Here is a 17,975-nt window from a genome sequence, read left to right as displayed (position 1 = left end):
TGGCAAGCCCCATGAACACTGAAGGGGCTCCCAGAGAACTGTGAATTCCATGATCAGGACTTTTGTCGTAATAGGGATAGCTGATGTTCAACGACAATCCAGAATGCGTCTACTGTTTGGCCAGGATTAATAGAGATATCTGATGTTCAACTGCAATCCAGAATGCATCTACTGCTTGGCTAGGATCCAAACTATGTCTAGGCTAGATAGAATATTCATGACCAAGAAACATGTGCACCTTGTAAAGATACAAGTGATCCACCCACTAGTAATTTATGATTATGCACTTCTCAAAGTAAGGATTTAATTTATTAGGGACTTATTTTTAAGTACTGTGCACAATGAAATGCATTGCTGCAGGAATATTTTCATGAAAAATGAATGTGCCACAGAAAACAGGCTGTCATCTTGCTTAGCATAGATCTGACCATGTAGCACTGCATCGCTGCATTGAATATGTAAGGAGAGATATTGCAGGTTCTGGTGCATTACCTGAATCCGGAACTGTTAGGAAGTGGTATAGTGACTTTATTACCCACAGATAAGTCAGTAGCCAGACGGATGGCATCAGAACTGGTTACAAGCTGAGAAAATGTAAAAACAGCTCTGGCAGCCCAGAATAAAAACCAAAGAAAAGACTTGTGGGAAAAGGAAAAATGTGGTTTAAGGAATCAAAATTTTGATCAGGGAACAATCAAAGAACAGAGAAATTTGACAGCCAACTAGAAGAGCCCCAAGATAAAAACAATGAGATTTGAAAGAAAAGAATAAAGGACTGGCATTTTTGACAAGAGCATTAACTGTCAGTCTGAGGCAACAATGAGTTCAAAAGATTATTTTAGAGTTATGATTGCCAATGACGGGTCAGAAGTAAATTACAAAAAGATATAACAAAGCTTTCTGGAATTTATTGCAGTGAGTCGCATGCAACAAAGACTAGTTTGGAAAATGAAGAAGGGTATACTAGCCAGGATTTGATGAAGGACTCTTTGGCAAGGATGACTCAGAAACAGGCCATAGAATTAATGTCACAAATTATATTATACCCTCATGCAACAAGCTCATGTCAAGACCACAAGGTCTGATAGGTTGCCAACAGACTTCTGGGCTGTGGGTGCGGAGGTGGTTTTGAAAACATTGGTGGACCTATTTAATGCCTACTATTAAACAGGAAAATACAGACATTTTGTAGGCAAGCAGCCTACTGTGGTGGTGATTCCAGATGAGGACTCTGTACTGCCATCCTCCTAAAGACAGAATAATGTCTATAGTTTTCCTGTATTTGGTAGCAGCAAGACTAGTTAAAAATGATTCCCAGGTAGTATGACTGGACTGTTGTGAATTCATGGGAGGATGGCAGACATTCGATAATGTATTAAAGACCTTCCTAATGACAAAGTCTGTGCTAGAGAATATTGATTAGACAGTATTAATTTATTGGCATTTGGACTCCCTGAGGCATTTTGTCAATTAATGATGGAATGGCTATATTAAAAGCTCACTTTCTGGGATTTTCTGAACCATTTCCTGCCACGAGTCATGGGAGGCAGAGCTGCTTGATGTCACTCATCTTGTTTGCTTATACTTGGAGCTGCTGGCATTGTGAATCAGACAGTGTGGATTGAGAGGCTACAGAGTGTTTGATAACAAGATTATAATAACTGTATAAGCAGATGGTATTTTGAGTTATTTGACAAATCCAGAATAGGATATAAAGACAGTGTTTAGTGACCTCATAAATTTGGTAAACTATCTGGTTGCAAAAGTAATATGTTGACGATAAGGGCCACAACACTTCATCCTTAGCATTAATGGCCTTTGGAATGCCTCATATATTAAATAGTGGGGCCTGAATTGGGAAACTTCTTGCTCACTCAGTAATATGTATAACGAAATATTAACATGGATTCCAAAAGCTGTAGAAGATGTTACCCACTACAGCTGTATCAAAGATAGTGATTCCTGATTCTACTTTTACTACCCTTTGAGTTATATGTCTTCCAAACATTTCCAGCGGAGTACCTCAGAGCTTTTTTCAAGGCACGTAAAATTTATTTTTGTATAGGATGGTGCAAAACTGACAGGGTCATGTGATAAATAAGGATTAAGAAAAGAAAGTGTGAAGGTTAGGGCTGCCAGTTATGTATCTCTATTTTTATTGTATGTAAATATATTTATTACAATGTACAGACCACAGAGAAGAATGAAAAATACTGATAACATTTGTGGGGCAGATTTAGCAAATGGGGATAGGGTTAAATTTTGGCCTTGCTCAAGAAATAAAGAGAAGCTACTAAATCTACTAGACATTTAATCATATCGTTAAAGAAACATTAAAAATGTTGATAATGCAGATGAAGAGGTTTCTGTTGCCACATGGATATATGTAAGTGGGCACTATAGGAGACTTGGGAATTATAATTTGGAAGTTAAGGAGAAGAGTGATTATGTATTGGAATCAAATGATGGATGAACTCCAAGAATGCTAGAGTCTGCACTGAGCCTCCTTTACAGAATACAGTAGAGAGTCAATTATCTGAACTAATTGGGACCTAGGGTAGTTTGGGTAATCAAACTGTTCAGATAATCAAACATATAATTGAAATGGATAAAAAAACTTCTAAAATCTTGTTTTTTCTGCACACAGGGAGTACACTTTTCAACCATTCAGTGATTCTAGTGGACAATAAAGAATATTTTTCACACATGAATGGACTACAAGCTCAAAAACACACACAAGTGAATACGTCTAATGTTTATATATTCAGAATTTATGACTTTTCCTACCCAAAAACTTTGCAAGACTGCATTCAGATAATTGACATTTTAGATAATCAATGTTCAGATAACTAACTCTCTACTGTATGAGACCAGGGTTAGGGATATTTGAGGTGATATTGGATCTAAAATTGAAATCAGTTACACTGATAATTTTGGCAAAAAAAGGAATATGCCCAAGAACACAATACCAAAGCCTGTTGTGAGCTGAGGGATTTGAACACAGGCATTTCTGCAGAGAAATAGGGTTCATGAGCTCAAGCATTAAGTAGTGAAAACTCAAATATGGAATGGGGTACAGTATGCCACTTGACAAGGTAGGCCGCAAAGTCCAGGAAATATAAAGTATTTGTGTTGAAATTCCTACATGGATACTTTTATACACTAGCTCATCTGAATCATGTTTCCCACAGGTGACTACAGCCTGCTGGCTGTGTGGGAGTGGGGAAAAGGGGTACTTGGGTAGGGTCTATAGTAGAACATAGACAAAGCTGTTAATTGAATGGCTTTATAATCAAAAATGCTGGTAAAAAAACTTGTTTTGTGGGGGGCCTCCCCCGCTAATTATATATACCAAATCTGAGATTGCACTACAGTGAGGCAAATTTTCTAATCTTCACTGTACAGCGATCTTACAAAACACACTTCTGTTACCAGCATTTTTTACTATAAAGCAATTCGAGTAACGGCTTTGTCAATGTTCTAATATAGACCCCTTGGGTACACTGGTAAAGTACTGCCCTCTTTGACTATATAATGGAACTGGACATCATGCTGGCTAGAAAAAAATTGTACATCAGAGAAGTATCCAGAGAACTATTTTTTAGAGATGGATGATAGCTTCAAGTGAACAAAGTGAAAGAAGACTGATACTTTTCCTAATGTTGACCTCGAAACTGGAATCGCCACACTATGGCCTCCAGAGACTAAGACTGCAGTGAAAATAATGAGTGAGACATACAACCAAGAAACTGGGCAAAAATACATGATGAAGTGGTTGCACATTAATAAAGTACTTAAAAGAGTGACTGATGTGATAAATACAATTTAGACCAGGTGAACTTAGCACTTGTATCACTCTGAAGAGGCTGAGTAGCTCAAAAATGAGGAGACTCTGGGATGAGTGAGGCTTGGAGGGCATAAAAATGAACAAACTAAAAAGTCTGGGGGTTATTATATGCAATATTTAGTTAAAGTAAAAAACTGTAACTGTTGAAGTCTGATTGTTATGTTCTAGACAAGAATGAATAGTGTTTCTTGTGTGTGTGTGTGTGTGTGTGTGTGTGTGTGTGTGTGTGTGTGTGTGTGTGTGTGTGTGCACGCGTCTGTATATTAACTCTGGTTATATACTTAACATGATGTTAGAAAGAGTAGTGCCATTAGTGCAACAGGTAGCTGACCCGCCTTTGGTGAATAAGCGTGTGGGTTTTCATTCCCATACTAGCTATATGGATTCCTGACACTGCAGTGCAGTGTAAGGGGGGGGGGGGGGTACTGCCTCCAGAGTATGTCATCCTTCAGATGAGACATTAAACCATGTTCCCATCTGCCAGAGTTGTTGGTAGCTGAGATGGATGTAAAAGATCCCACTGGACTTACCAAAGAGAGTAAGTGTCCTTTATTTAATGCAACATAAAAACATTATTTACATATTTACAAACTATACCTGTTATATTATTATAATATTATATTATATTATTATATTTATAGGCACACATATACACATTTCTATTTCTGAATATTTTTCATTTTTCTTATAACATCCTCATTGCTGTTCTTCCATAAATGACTCGCACACCTTCTTCCACAACCGTAATCTGAGTATTTGCAGTATATCTGCTAAAATTAATTTCCCATTAAACAGAATTTCATTCAGTCTTTCATTCCAAATAACCCATATTGCACAAAATAAATTCTTATCTACCCTTCTCGTATAATTTCTTCTTATTCTTATAACACCCATATGTAATCATATTCATATCTATATTGTTTACGCCATAAATGTATTCAAAAAAATCATTTTTTTTCCAGTTTCACCACTCTTTAACATTTCAGAAAAACTATGCTCTGTTATCTCTTACTTCCCAAAAATAAACACAGCCTTTTAACTTATATGGCATATTTTCCTTACTGGTAAATTATTTATACCTGTCTCCGTAGGAAATCCTGACACTCTACTATCTTGCACACCACTTTTTCCTTACTTTAATGGCTTTAATCACTTCTTCTGTGAAGTTTCCCTTGGATTTACATAATATTTTTATCACATTATTTTACCATATCCTTCTATCTTTCTTTATATCATTAATATTTAGTTTTCATGTCAGTATTTTTTTCTTGATAACTTTTAATTTCTTCATTCACACGTTCTTTTTCCCATTCTCATCATTTCCAGATTTTTTGAATTTATATGTAAACATTCTCACTATTACATTGTCATTCCCTTTCTCTACCCACTTTAATACTCTGTACAAGTTTAAAGAAATAGAATAATTAACTGGATTTAATAAGCCCAACTCCCCCCCTTCATCTTCACTCATGTACAACACATCTCATTCCACTGGTTTAATCTTGAGCCCCATATGAATGAAAAGACCAATTGCTCAATTTCTTTTCATATTTTAGAGAGATCCTATCACCATTTGACATATATGCTATTTTCCCATTAGTGCCAGCTTCTCCAGATAAACCTTTTTCCTGAATGCTAATCTATACGTCCACCACAGAGACTTTCATTTCTTTTATCTTCCATTCCCATTGCAACATAACCACATAATTTTCCCAAATTTTATTCCTAGCAAAGACACTTCATTCACTGAAAAACACAAACATGTCATTTCTACCAATCACTCATACCTTTACAAACATGTCATTTCTACCAATCACTCATACCTTTACAAACATGTCATTTCTACCAATCACTCATACCTTTACAAACATGTCATTTCTACCAATCACTCATACCTTAGCAAACATGTCATTTCCACCAATCACTCATACCTTTACAAACATGTCATTTCTACCAATCACTTATACCTCTACAAACATGTAATTTCTACCAATCACTCATACCTTTACAAACATGTCATTTCTACCAATCACTCATACCTTTACAAACATGTCATTTCTACTAATCACTCATACCTTCAAAAACATGTCATTTCTACCAATCACTCATACCTTTACAAACATGTAATTTCTACCAATCACTCATACCTTTGCAAACATGTCATTTCTACCAATCACTCATACCTTTACAAACATGTAATTTCTACCAATCACTCATACCTTTACAAACATGTCATTTCTACCAATCACTCATACCTTTGCAAACATGTAATTTCTACCAATCACTCATACCTTTACAAACATGCCATTTCTACCAATCACTCATACCTTTACAAACATGTAATTTCTACCAATCACTCATACCTTTACAAACATGTCATTTCTACCAATCACTCATACCTTTACAAACATGTCATTTCTACCAATCACTCATACCTTTGCAAACATGTCATTTCTACCAATCACTCATACCTTTACAAACATGTCATTTCTACCAATCACTCATACCTTTACAAACATGTCATTTCTACCAATCACTCATGCCTTTACAAACATGTCATTTCTACCAATCACTCATGCCTTTACAAACATGTCATTTCTACCAATCACTCATACCTTTACAAACATATCATTTCTACCAATCCATTCATACCTTTACAAACATGTCATTTCTACCAATCACTCATACCTTTAAACATGTCATTTCTACCAATCACTCATACCTTTTACAAACATGTCATTTCTACCAATCACTCATACCTTACAAACATGTCATTTCTACCAATCACTCATACCTTTACAAACATGTCATTTCTACCAATCACTCATACCTTTACAAACATGTCATTTCTACCAATCACTCATACCTTTACAAACATGTCATTTCTACCAATCACTCATGCCTTTACAAACATGTCATTTCTACCAATCACTCATGCCTTTACAAACATGTCATTTCTACCAATCACTCATACCTTTACAAACATATCATTTCTACCAATCACTTATACCTTTACAAACATGTCATTTCTACCAATCACTCATACCTTTACAAACATGTCATTTCTACCAATCACTCATACCTTTACAAACATGTCATTGATTACAAACATGTAATTTCTACCAATCACTCATACCTTTACAAACATGTCATTTCTACCAATCACTCATACCTTCACAAACATGTAATTTCTACCAATCACTCATACCTTTACAAACATGTCATTTCTACCAATCATTCATACCTTTACAAACATGTCATTTCTACCAATCACTCATACCTTTACAAACATGTCATTTCTACCAATCACTCATACCTTTACAAACATGTCATTTCTACCAATCACTCATACCTTTACAAACATGTCATTTCTACCAATCACTCATGCCTTTACAAACATGTCATTTCTACCAATCACTCATACCTTTACAAACATGTAATTTCTACCAATCACTCATACCTTTACAAACATGTCATTTCTACCAATCACTCATACCATTACAAACATGTCATTTCTATCAATCACTCATACCTTTACAAACATGTCATTTCTACCAATCACTCATACCTTTACTTTATCTTTATTCAAGGTAATTCAGAATTTATTTAAATAACCATTCAGACAGACCAACACTTCCCACTCCATATTTTCTTCTTAGCAACTATAATTATGTCATCTGTGTGTATCAAAACAACCAATATCACCACATCTTTTTGCATCATATATCTAGCATCTTTCCTTTTATAAGCTACTTCACTCACTATTGCATTCTTCACGAAAGCCCACAATATTCACCGCATGGGACATCCTTGTTTTGTAGTTCATGCTTATTTCTTAACCCCCTTATTCTGATAGGCCGACATATGCACTCTCCTTATTCTGTTACATATTCCGTAGTTCTCCAAACATTCCTCAACAGTATCAGATGCCTTGCTAATATCACCTACCCTAACATTCAAATCCACTCTTTTACTTATACAAATCCTGCCACAGCCAATAATAATTCTTGACTTCCCTTCCCTTTTATTCCATATATACTTTCTTCCATAATATTCCCATCCTTCCCCCATTTTCATCTCCACTATTCCCATAAAAATGTTATAATCTGTGTTATTTAGCATGATGGGTCTTCAGTTTTTATTTCATTATTCACACCTTTCTTCCATATAAATGTTAATATCCCACTGCATAACATTTCATTAAAAAAAAAACACTTTCTATGTATCCCAAACATTTTCCCTCCATTTTCCTCATTTTCCACCTGCAAACTCTACATAACTTCTCCCTCCTCCTGCTGCTGCTTCTGCTTCTGTTAGACCTCTTCATTGTGGCTTTTGCAGGCCTGCAGCACCACCTAGTAGCTCCAAACATGAAAGAGTTGGGGGGGGGGGAGTTCCCAATGCCCAGATCAAATTTTCCCCTCTAGTGTAAATAACACCTTGGGTCTTTTCTGCAAAAGGCTACTAGTCGAGCAGGACTAAACCAGTCAAGGAAAGATAAATAAATCAATAATATATATGATTTGTTTTGGAATAAATAATGTTAATACTGTTAGAATTATAACAAAAAAAATAAATAAATAAAAATAAATTGATTCCTTCCTTACTCCACATCATGTACCATCATCATTTTTTCATGTCATTATTTCTCATAAGTAGCAGTGTGTCCATTCCATATTGTGGAAGTTACTCAAAAGAGCAGTGGAGAAAACGTGCATGTATGCTGCAAAGTAGTAATATTGTGCTTGAGTAATAGCACTTTATTACTGCTAAAATCTGGATCATTAATATTTTATCTTGACCTCCTGGCAAACAGGGAGAGTTCTTATATATGCAAGGTTTGATTGTGAAATGCAGAGGGTGACGATTGGCAAGAGAGGAGATAGAGTAATCTCTTCTCTTCTTGGTACAAGATGGAAACGGCATGGTCCTGTTCAGGGCATCAATGAGGCAAGGAGTTATGGACTGATAGCCAACAGAGTATGCATATGGGAGCATGTCTATACCATACTTGTCCCGGGAGAGGATGGATGGTGGAACAGTGGAACAATGATTGGATGGTCTGTATGGATGAGGCTGAAAAAAATGTTATAATTTTTATAATGGTAAACACTGCTTGGGATAAACTGCATATTCCAAGGCTCACTCTGAAAAAAAAACGTTTTATCATTATCAGTTATCTTTGACTCCTTGCCAGTTTAGTTTGCAGCATTGTATGTTTAACACTAATTAATTGATATTTTTCACAAAACAGTTAAAATAATGCAGTGTTCTACACAACTAACTTTATTTATCTGTGTTTATTAAAGAAAGTGCAGATTTATTTGACCGTAACTCCCAGTATCGAGGATCGCTTACTCAAAGAACTCCAGTGGGGAAAAATAAGAGAACAGATCGTGTGTTTGCGGTAAGAGTTTATTTTAGTGATGTGCACTGGTAATAATATTTTATTCCTGATGTGTCTACAGTAACACTTTTCAGATGACAAGGAAGGAATCTTCCACCATTGAACTATATGCCTAGCAGACATAAGTGTTGTAGTTATAGTTGTAGTTGTAAAGGTGACAAGCATACGATTAGTGTTTGTAGGAAGAATTTAATCTGCACTTGGAGTATAATTAGAACAGCTGCAGAAAGCTTGTATCGGGTACTGCTACATTTAGTTGTACGTATGGATACAGATAAAAACATCTATGATGAAACAAGCATTCAGAAAAAAATGTTCCTTTACACCAAGTATGTGCTATAACTGTACGTTAACTTCTATACATTAATAGCCATTCAGTTACTAAATCAGATAAACAAACATGTCTCCTTTTGCAGCTAAAACTATAGCCCACAAATGCTGCTATAGTTAGAAAAAAAACATCCACAACAAATATCACTTCTGAATTCTGATTGAAAAAATTCAGCTGTACCCAAAAAGTGCCACATAAGTAAATTATACATGAAACATTTAATATGCGTTGTTTTTGAGACATTCATACTCTTCCTACATGCATGAACTATAGTTGATCAGTAGACATGATTACCTACCAAACTAATTGCATGTAAAATAAGTGTAACTCTCAGAATGCCAAAAATACTCTTGCCAAACTTAGCAGGGAACTCCAGTCCCTGATTAAATCAATCAAAGCCAGATAGGAGTTTAAAATAGCCACCCATGGTAAAGGCAATCACAAAGCCTTATTAAAGTATGCTAGAAACCTCAAAAGCAATGCACAGCCGTGCACCCAGTAATAGTGATACCACCTCCTCAGACCAAGAGGACGTAGTCAAGCTACTACATGATAAATTTAGCTCAAATAAATCCTATCCTCTCAGACCTGCTACAGTGTACATCCACAAGAACAGTAATAATTAGCATAAACACCTGCTCATGAGATGTTAATCTCTTCTGCAACAGAAATAGAAGCTGTGGGAGGAACAGATATGTGGCAAAGATAATTACACTTCTTTGAAATCATCTTCCTCACCACATAAAACAAAGTACTGCTCTTACTCTCTTCAACAGTAATCTGAATGACTGGATGGGAAACCACAAACTCATCTCTGGTGTAGCACCCTTGTCCCTTTCTGGAATGGGCTAACGTAAATGTTCTACCTGTTAGGGGTTGTTCATATGTAAATTACAAGGTCTAAAAAAGTTAATGTGAATGCATGGCTAGGCTTCTAAAAATCCTTCAGGGTCAATAGTTAAGTAAGAAACTATGAAGCTATGAAGGGTGGTACATGCCAGCCAGGAAGTAAGCAAGAAGTAATGCCCTCCATTATGGATGCTACTGGGAAAATAATGGCCTGCTCAGGGTGTTGAACAGCCAAATGCCACAGAAGGATGGCCTCTACACCCCTGGAAGGGACATTATTTCCCCTGTAACACTCACTGGGGGGCATAATTGTGCTTACTGAGCAATTATTTTAATATTTGCTTTTGTTTATTTGTATATAAATTGTTTTGTATTTTTCATGTAAGAGTTCCTCTGCCTAATGTTTCAAAGTTGGTGTAACATATGTAATTGTTTTTGGAGATATCATTTTGTATCCAAAGTATAAGTTCTAGAAATATTTAATGTCAAAACACACAGATACACATACACAAATGCAGACTCACACACATATACACAGAAAGCCACACACATACACTCTTACAAACAAATGTGTCCAGCTGAATAAACCTCACCTGTTATTGTGAATAAAATGAATGAATAAAAATTCATACAGTAGAAGGCATTGCAGCCCCCCATACCATATCTTGTTCATCAAGTGCACATGGTACCTGCTTACTCTGTAGTGGGCTGATTTGTACCTTCATACCAACTGACTTTCTATAGCAGACCCACCACCCTCCTAACTCTTTAGCAAAGCACTTCAGCTTACACGGTAGCAAGCAAATTAATACATTTGTGCCAATCAGCTTCCTACTTCATAAGCCGATCAGCCGTTCAGGGAAGAGTGAAAAACGCATCTCGTCTTACACTGTAGCAAGTCCGTTGGTGCAGTTGTACTAATCAGCTTCCTACACCAGACCCATGCCTCCTCTTAACTGTTCAAGTGAATAGCAAAAAAAAAAACACTGGTACAAGACAATAGTGAATGAAGTGCACTTCCTGATCACACCTACATCCTCTAATACTTTGCATTCAAAGCAACTCTCCCTTTTGCCCCATTTTTGCTATGTTACTGTACCTCCAAATGTTCCTGGCTTTGCAGAACATCCCTGATTTATTTTTATTTTACATTTGTTAACCGGGATGGTCCGACTGGACGAGGTTAATTTACAGTGGAGGCCCTTGGAGAGAAGCTGCACATAACTAACACAATAATAATGTTATTATACAGAAGGTAAAAAAACAGTGTCATCATAGCAGCATTTAAGGAACAGAAAAAAACAGTAAAAAAAATTCTCATCAGCAATATTTACATATATACATTTTGTTAGTTGTGAAAATAAGGACAGAAATCACAACAAAAAATGTATTTCAAGGGATACCATTTATCAATACCATGCTTACAGAGGGTCTGAAGTAGGACAGAAAGAAAAGGATGGAGATAGCATATTATGTAACACCATGAGCTTAGAATATCAGTCTTAAGGGAGTTTTTGAATTGTGTGGTATTTGATGCAGAAGTCACAGAAGTGGGGAGACTATTCCAACTTTTAGTTATACTGTGTGAAAATAGTGCTTTACATGGTGTGTTGTTGGCTGAGGAGATAGAGACGAGTGATTTATTGGCAGAGTGCACTGGACGATTTGGTGTATAGTGACTCAGTAATTGCCATAGTGCTGGAGTTTTGTCAGGATGTTTTAGGATGTTATATGCTATGACTAGTTGGTGAAAAGTTAATAACTGTGGGAGTTCAAGCCACTGAAGTTGCCTAAGAGGTATACAATGATGGGTTCTAAAGGGGGAATTATTAGTAACTTGGCGATTTTGTTATAACAAGACTCAAGTTTGTCAAGGTCAGATTTTGTAATGTAAGTCAGTATTGGTGATGCATTCATTCATGTGGAATAATGGGCTATGGTGACCTGAGCCTGATCTGACAGAAACTTTTTATGTCTGTATAGGGTACCCATTGTTTTGTGTGCCTTTTTAATAATTTGAGAGATATGAATGTCAAAGTGGAGGTTATTGTCTATTTCAACGCCAAGGGGCTTGGTATGGGTAGAAGGTGAAATGACAGTACCATTTTTGGAGGAGACAGAGAAGGAGAGAGGAGAGGTTTTTGATTTGTTAGGGGTAACTAGGAGTAATTTAGTTTTGTTGGGATTTAAGATAAGTTGGATATTAATGATCCAATTTTCCACTGAGGCAAAGGATTCTTGGGTGAGCTGTTGTAGAGTTGTAAGAGATAGGACTGAGCAGATTAGGGTCGAATCATCTGCATACTAAATGACTAAGGCATGCAGGGTAGAAGTATGCAGATTATTGGTGAAGATAGAAAAGAGAAGTGGACCCAGTATAGAACCTTGAGGTACACCACTAGTGGTTGGGAGTAAAGGTGATAAAACACCCTGCCACTGGACAGATTGTTGTCTGTCTGATAGTTTTTAAACCAGGCAATAGTGTCAGGGGCAAAGGATAAAGAGGTTAGAGTATCTATTAGTATGGAATGAGAAACCATGTCAAATGCTTTAGAGAGGTCTAGGAATATAGCAGATACAAAATTATTATTTCTATGTTGGGTAACCAGGTTTGTAAAAGAGAGAAGAGTGGTAGTTGTGCTGTGGTGTGGGCGGAAGCCATGTTGTGTAGAGGAGAGGAGATTGTTTGAATTTAGGAAATGCATGACCTGAGAGTGTATGCATTTCTCAAGTATCTTTGATAAAGGAGACAGAATGGCAATGGGGTGGTAGTTTGAGAAATCATAGGAATTTCCACCTTTATGAAGGGAAATAATGTAGGAGATTTTCCACAGTTGAGGGATATAGGATTCCTGTATGGAGCAGTTGATAAGGATTGAGACAGGGTAGGATAAGGAGTCAGCATTTTTAGGAAATTAGCTGGTATACCATCTGCTGCAAGAGTAGTGGGTTTTAGTTTTAAGAAGAATTTTTTTATTGTAGAGGTTGGGACAGGTGAGAGCGTAAAGGGAGGTGTGTTGTTAGGAGCTGTTGTTGGCATAGATAAATAGCTATTTTTGGATAGTTGGGTGGATAGTGATTTAATGGATTCAGTAAAGTGATGATTGAATTGGGAGGCTATGTCGCTATTTGTGTTGGTGGAGGTGGGAGCTGGTGTGGTGGTTTTGCCAGGTTTTAGTAGGGAGTTAATTGCAAGCCAGAACTTTTAGGGGTTGTTAGAGTGTTTGTTTTGGATACCTAGAAAGTAGTTCTGTTTATCAAGCTTTGTTTGTTTTTTGGCCTGATTCCTAAGTTGTTGATAGTTTTGTTTGGATAGACTAGTGTTATCCTTCTTTCAGGTTTTTCATGCCTTATCTCTGGACTTTAATAAGGCTCTAGTGGACTAACTAAGCCATGGAGCATAATGTAGTTTAGCTCTAAGTTTTCTTATGGGGGCTACTAAATCAAGGATGTTAGTAAGAGTACTATTAAAGTAGTCAACTGCTTGGTCTAAGTCAAGGGTGTGTAATGGTTCCCAGTTACATTTTTTTAAAGTAGTGTTGAGATCTTGAGGATTTACATTATGATCATCTCTAACTAATCTATAGACTGTAGGTTTGGGTAAGTTTGCACGTTTTCATAGGAGGAATGTTGGGAGGTGGTCGCTAAGTCCATCTGGTAGACAGCCTATTTGGTAATTATGTTTAGGGTAGTTTACCAGTGTCCAATCTAGTATAGATTCCTTTTGGGATCTTTTATCTATGCTAGTGGGTTCTTCAATGATTTGAGAGAATCCATATAGGTTGATGTGGTTAGTGGTGTTTTTAGAGTTGCAGGCTAGCCAATCTGTGTTTAGGTCACCTAGTAAAATAGTCTCTTGTGGGAGGTTATCTTTTGTCCATTGCAGAATTTCCTCAATTATTGGAGAGTTGTTACCTGGAGGGATATAAGCACAAAGAATATTGATGCACTTTTTCTTGTTTAGCAGCAGCACAGAGTCTAAGATCTCAGCAGTATGAAATCTAGGTAGAGGAGTTTGTAGAGGCTGGAGAGTAAGTGTGTTTTTATAGACAATTGCAACACCCCCCCTCTTTCCCATCCTATCTAGTCTTTGGATATTATATCCTGGAGGGTGAATTTCTTCACTCTTGGTGCTGGATTTTAACCAGGTCTCTGTTATGGTTAGAATGTCAGGGAAGTAGTAGGTTATGAATGCGTGTAAGTAAGAAGTTTGTTTGATATACTGCAGGAGTTAAGGTTGATGATAAATAGATCTGATGTGTGTTTGTTAGGAGTCATGATGTTGCATGGCCATGGATTTGGGTGAATATCTCCTGAGGTTAGGAGGTATTTCTTTAAAAGTAGTGTGAGTTTGATTGTTTGTAGTATGTCTATGTGGAGTTTACATGATATTTTTCTAGTGTAGGATAATGGAATGTACTTCTTATGTATGAGTAATATTGCGTTGTCATTAAATAAAGAGGGGGCTATTGGGAAGCTTATGTGGGTTACTATAGGTGTAGAGGTATGTGTTGTATGGTAGGTGGTGTGGGGTAGTGGTGTGTTAGTATGTTGTATGGATGTAATGTAAGTTAGGGTTATGAGGGTTAAAAGGACAGATGTTAGTAAGACTTGCATAGTTTGTGGCAGTGGTATTTGGATGCAAGTAGTGTTGTTTGGATGCAAGTAGTGCTGTGCCTAAAGGGTGGTATGGTATAGAGGTATGGTAGGATATTACTGTGTGGGATATTTGTATAGAGAGTTAGTCAAGGGGTGTGGTTTGGGTAGATGCAGCTGAGTGGCTGTAGGGAGTGGTTAGGTGACAAGGGGTTAGAATAAATGTAGACATATTGGGGGCAGATGGGAAAAGGGGGCAAGGTAGGGGAGTGGCGAGGCAAACGGAGCAGGGCCCAGACACCACAAGACTACAGAGACGATCTGTGAGCTCTATTCAGGGAGAGCAGAAAAAGCAGAATAAGTGGGGTACATTCAGAGTATCTGCTTCCCTTTGAGTTACATTTGATAGAGCCTGTATTAATTACTGGTTGAGGAGGTATTGGGGAAACCTGATCTGATAGTGCTAGTGCTGCGAGCTCCCGAGCGAACCACTACACTGCCCCATATTCTTGCTTCTACAGTCAAGAAATTTTATTTCCAGATAAATTGCTAAAGGTTACAGTCAGTTGATAAAGCTAGACATTAGAGTTTAATATTCCTTATTGCTCTGATAAAAACTGTTGAGCAAAGAAGTTGACAAGTGATCTCCCTGTCTCTCACTTCCTCAGTCACACACACACACACACACACACACACACACACACACACACACACACACACACACACACACACACACACACACACTCTTTCTCTCCCAAGCAAAGAAATTTCATCCAGTATATTAGCATTTGGACATAACCAGTTATGATTAAAGAAACCAGTGACTGAACATTTATTTTAGACTACAGACATTTTATTTTTTTTTAATAAGATAAACCTAACTCTTGATATTCGGAGAAACATACAAAGCACTAAATAAAGACATGAATTACACATTTTTAATGTTCATAGTTACTGCATTAAAAACATCAGCATTAGCATTCACTTTATTACAGTAGAATTATATTTTCTTTATTTTTCTACCTCACTAAACATAGCTTTTTCTAAGCCACGCTTAGCAAGTGGTAAATAAAACAGTAAGCCCGTCTAACTGCTATTGCAATTACTTTAGGTAGTTGGTTGTTTTTTTTTCTTTGTATTTAAAAAAAATTCTGCAACCATTACTTCCTTTCTGTCCTACAATGTTGTATACCCCCTGTATTTCTTTGAGCTTTTTGTTCTTTTTGTTCATGTACATAATTTCTGTATATTACTAGCTGTTCATATTTGTTCATATTCATAACATTGTATATTATTGTCTAAAGCTTTTATTTTTTGATCCATGTATAAAATTGCATCATAAAGTGTCATTATTTCTGTTAACTGGAGCTTTTCTCCTTGGATCTCCACTGAAAAAGGGCCATACAGCTCAGCTGGACCAACCTGGTTAACAAATGTCAAATAAATAAATAAATAAATAAATAAATAATTTATCTGCTTGCTAAACATCAAAACTGCATCTAATGACAATAGAAAATGGTGGTTATTTTCTTTTTTGTAGTCCCTGCTTCGTGGGAGCTTAATATGTGACACTGAAGTGGCAAAACTGTTTTTTTTTACTAGGTGGTATCTGTACATTAACATGCTGTGGGAGACTGTTTGTTTCTAACAGGGTGGCAATAACATTCAGCCGGTTATCTAAAATAGAGTATCACACTTCACTGAGTTTGGTAGCTGCTCTCAAAAAAAGATCATCTGCTGACCATTTAACAATTTATAGCCACCATTTTTCTCATAATTAAGATGTGAATCTAATATAAACTTTCTTTGATACATATTTAAATACTGTAATAACGTACTTGTTTTGGTTTATAAGGAAAACATGCCCATTCTGCATAGTAAAGTATATGCTTTACTGTTTATTATAAATGGTACTGTTACAGTAACAGTAGGTACCTCTAGCCAATGTACAGTGAATACATTACCATGCACAAAGGCTTATATATGTGTGCCATGTCTTACACCACCACCTTGTATCATTACAGGGATGCACACAATTATTCATTCCCTTCAATGAAGCATTGCTGTGTTATTAGCAGCAATGAAAAGTGTCTTAATGACTCCACCTGGTCATTAACCAAACCTCTGATTGCTATGAGAGAGAGACAAGTAAACAAAGCCAAGGCTGTCATGGAGGTTTTTTCTTTTGTTATGTACTGTATTTTGGGACAGCAACATTCTGCCTTAGAAAAGAGCATCATTCTGAAGCAGTGCACTTTATATGAAACATTCATTAAATGTTTTATTCAGTGTATCAGCAGAAATGACAGACCATCTTGGAAGGGAAGACTGGGATTCCTGCTTGATTATAGCTCCCAGTGGAAGTCAGTGGTGGCTTGGAACTCTAGTTCAGGCAGTTTGTCTGCAATAGAAGCAGGGTGCAAATTAAATGCATTTAGCATGTCACTGCATGTCACGAATGGAGGTCAGCAATGTGGACTAAGGGAAGGCCAGACGTTAAACATCCTCTCAAGGTGTCAGGATAACTCTGTACTGGGACATTCTTATTCCTCTCTGCCTTCACATGCATGTTTAATTGTACTGTCAGGTAGCTCATAGTGGATTGTAGGAGAGCAGTAAAAAACAGACATGAAAAAAATCTGTGTCTCCAGTTATGCCTTGTCTTATCAAATGACAGTTCTACTCATCACAGACCACCTCTTCTATTCAGAAAAAAACATGAATGTGGTCATTGCTCTCATTGTAAACATATTTTGAAAGTAGATAGGTTCATAGGTTCATAGGTAGGTACAAGGCTATTGGCCCAAGGGCCTACATAAGCCTAGCCAACAAATTTCCCTGGCTTACACCACCCAAAAAAGTTATTTTCCTGTGCCACTGTCGAGCAGAGACACAGAAGTGATCCACAGGGTGTATTTCCTATTTTCCATCCACTCATCAAGATT

The 17,975-nt window shown here is 36.8% G+C and overlaps 1 protein-coding gene across 2 annotated transcripts in view; it reads left to right on the top strand.

Moving 5' to 3' along the window:
* MLPH (melanophilin) overlaps window positions 1-17,975 on the top strand; it is an 872,816-nt gene that overhangs the window by 808,007 nt on the left and 46,834 nt on the right. For both annotated transcript variants that reach the window (XM_044060732.1, XM_044060731.1), the window contains one exon: window positions 9,157-9,254. In XM_044060732.1, coding sequence (XP_043916667.1) covers window positions 9,157-9,254 — 98 coding nt within the window. The remainder of the gene's footprint in view (window positions 1-9,156; window positions 9,255-17,975) is intronic.

This window comes from Protopterus annectens, chromosome 2.part0 (assembly GCF_019279795.1).
Source record: "Protopterus annectens isolate FY-2018-M chromosome 2.part0, PAN1.0, whole genome shotgun sequence".
NCBI lineage: Eukaryota > Metazoa > Chordata > Ceratodontiformes > Protopteridae > Protopterus > Protopterus annectens.
Note: the sequence above shows the minus strand (reverse complement) of the source record. Positions and strands in the feature narration are given on the sequence as shown.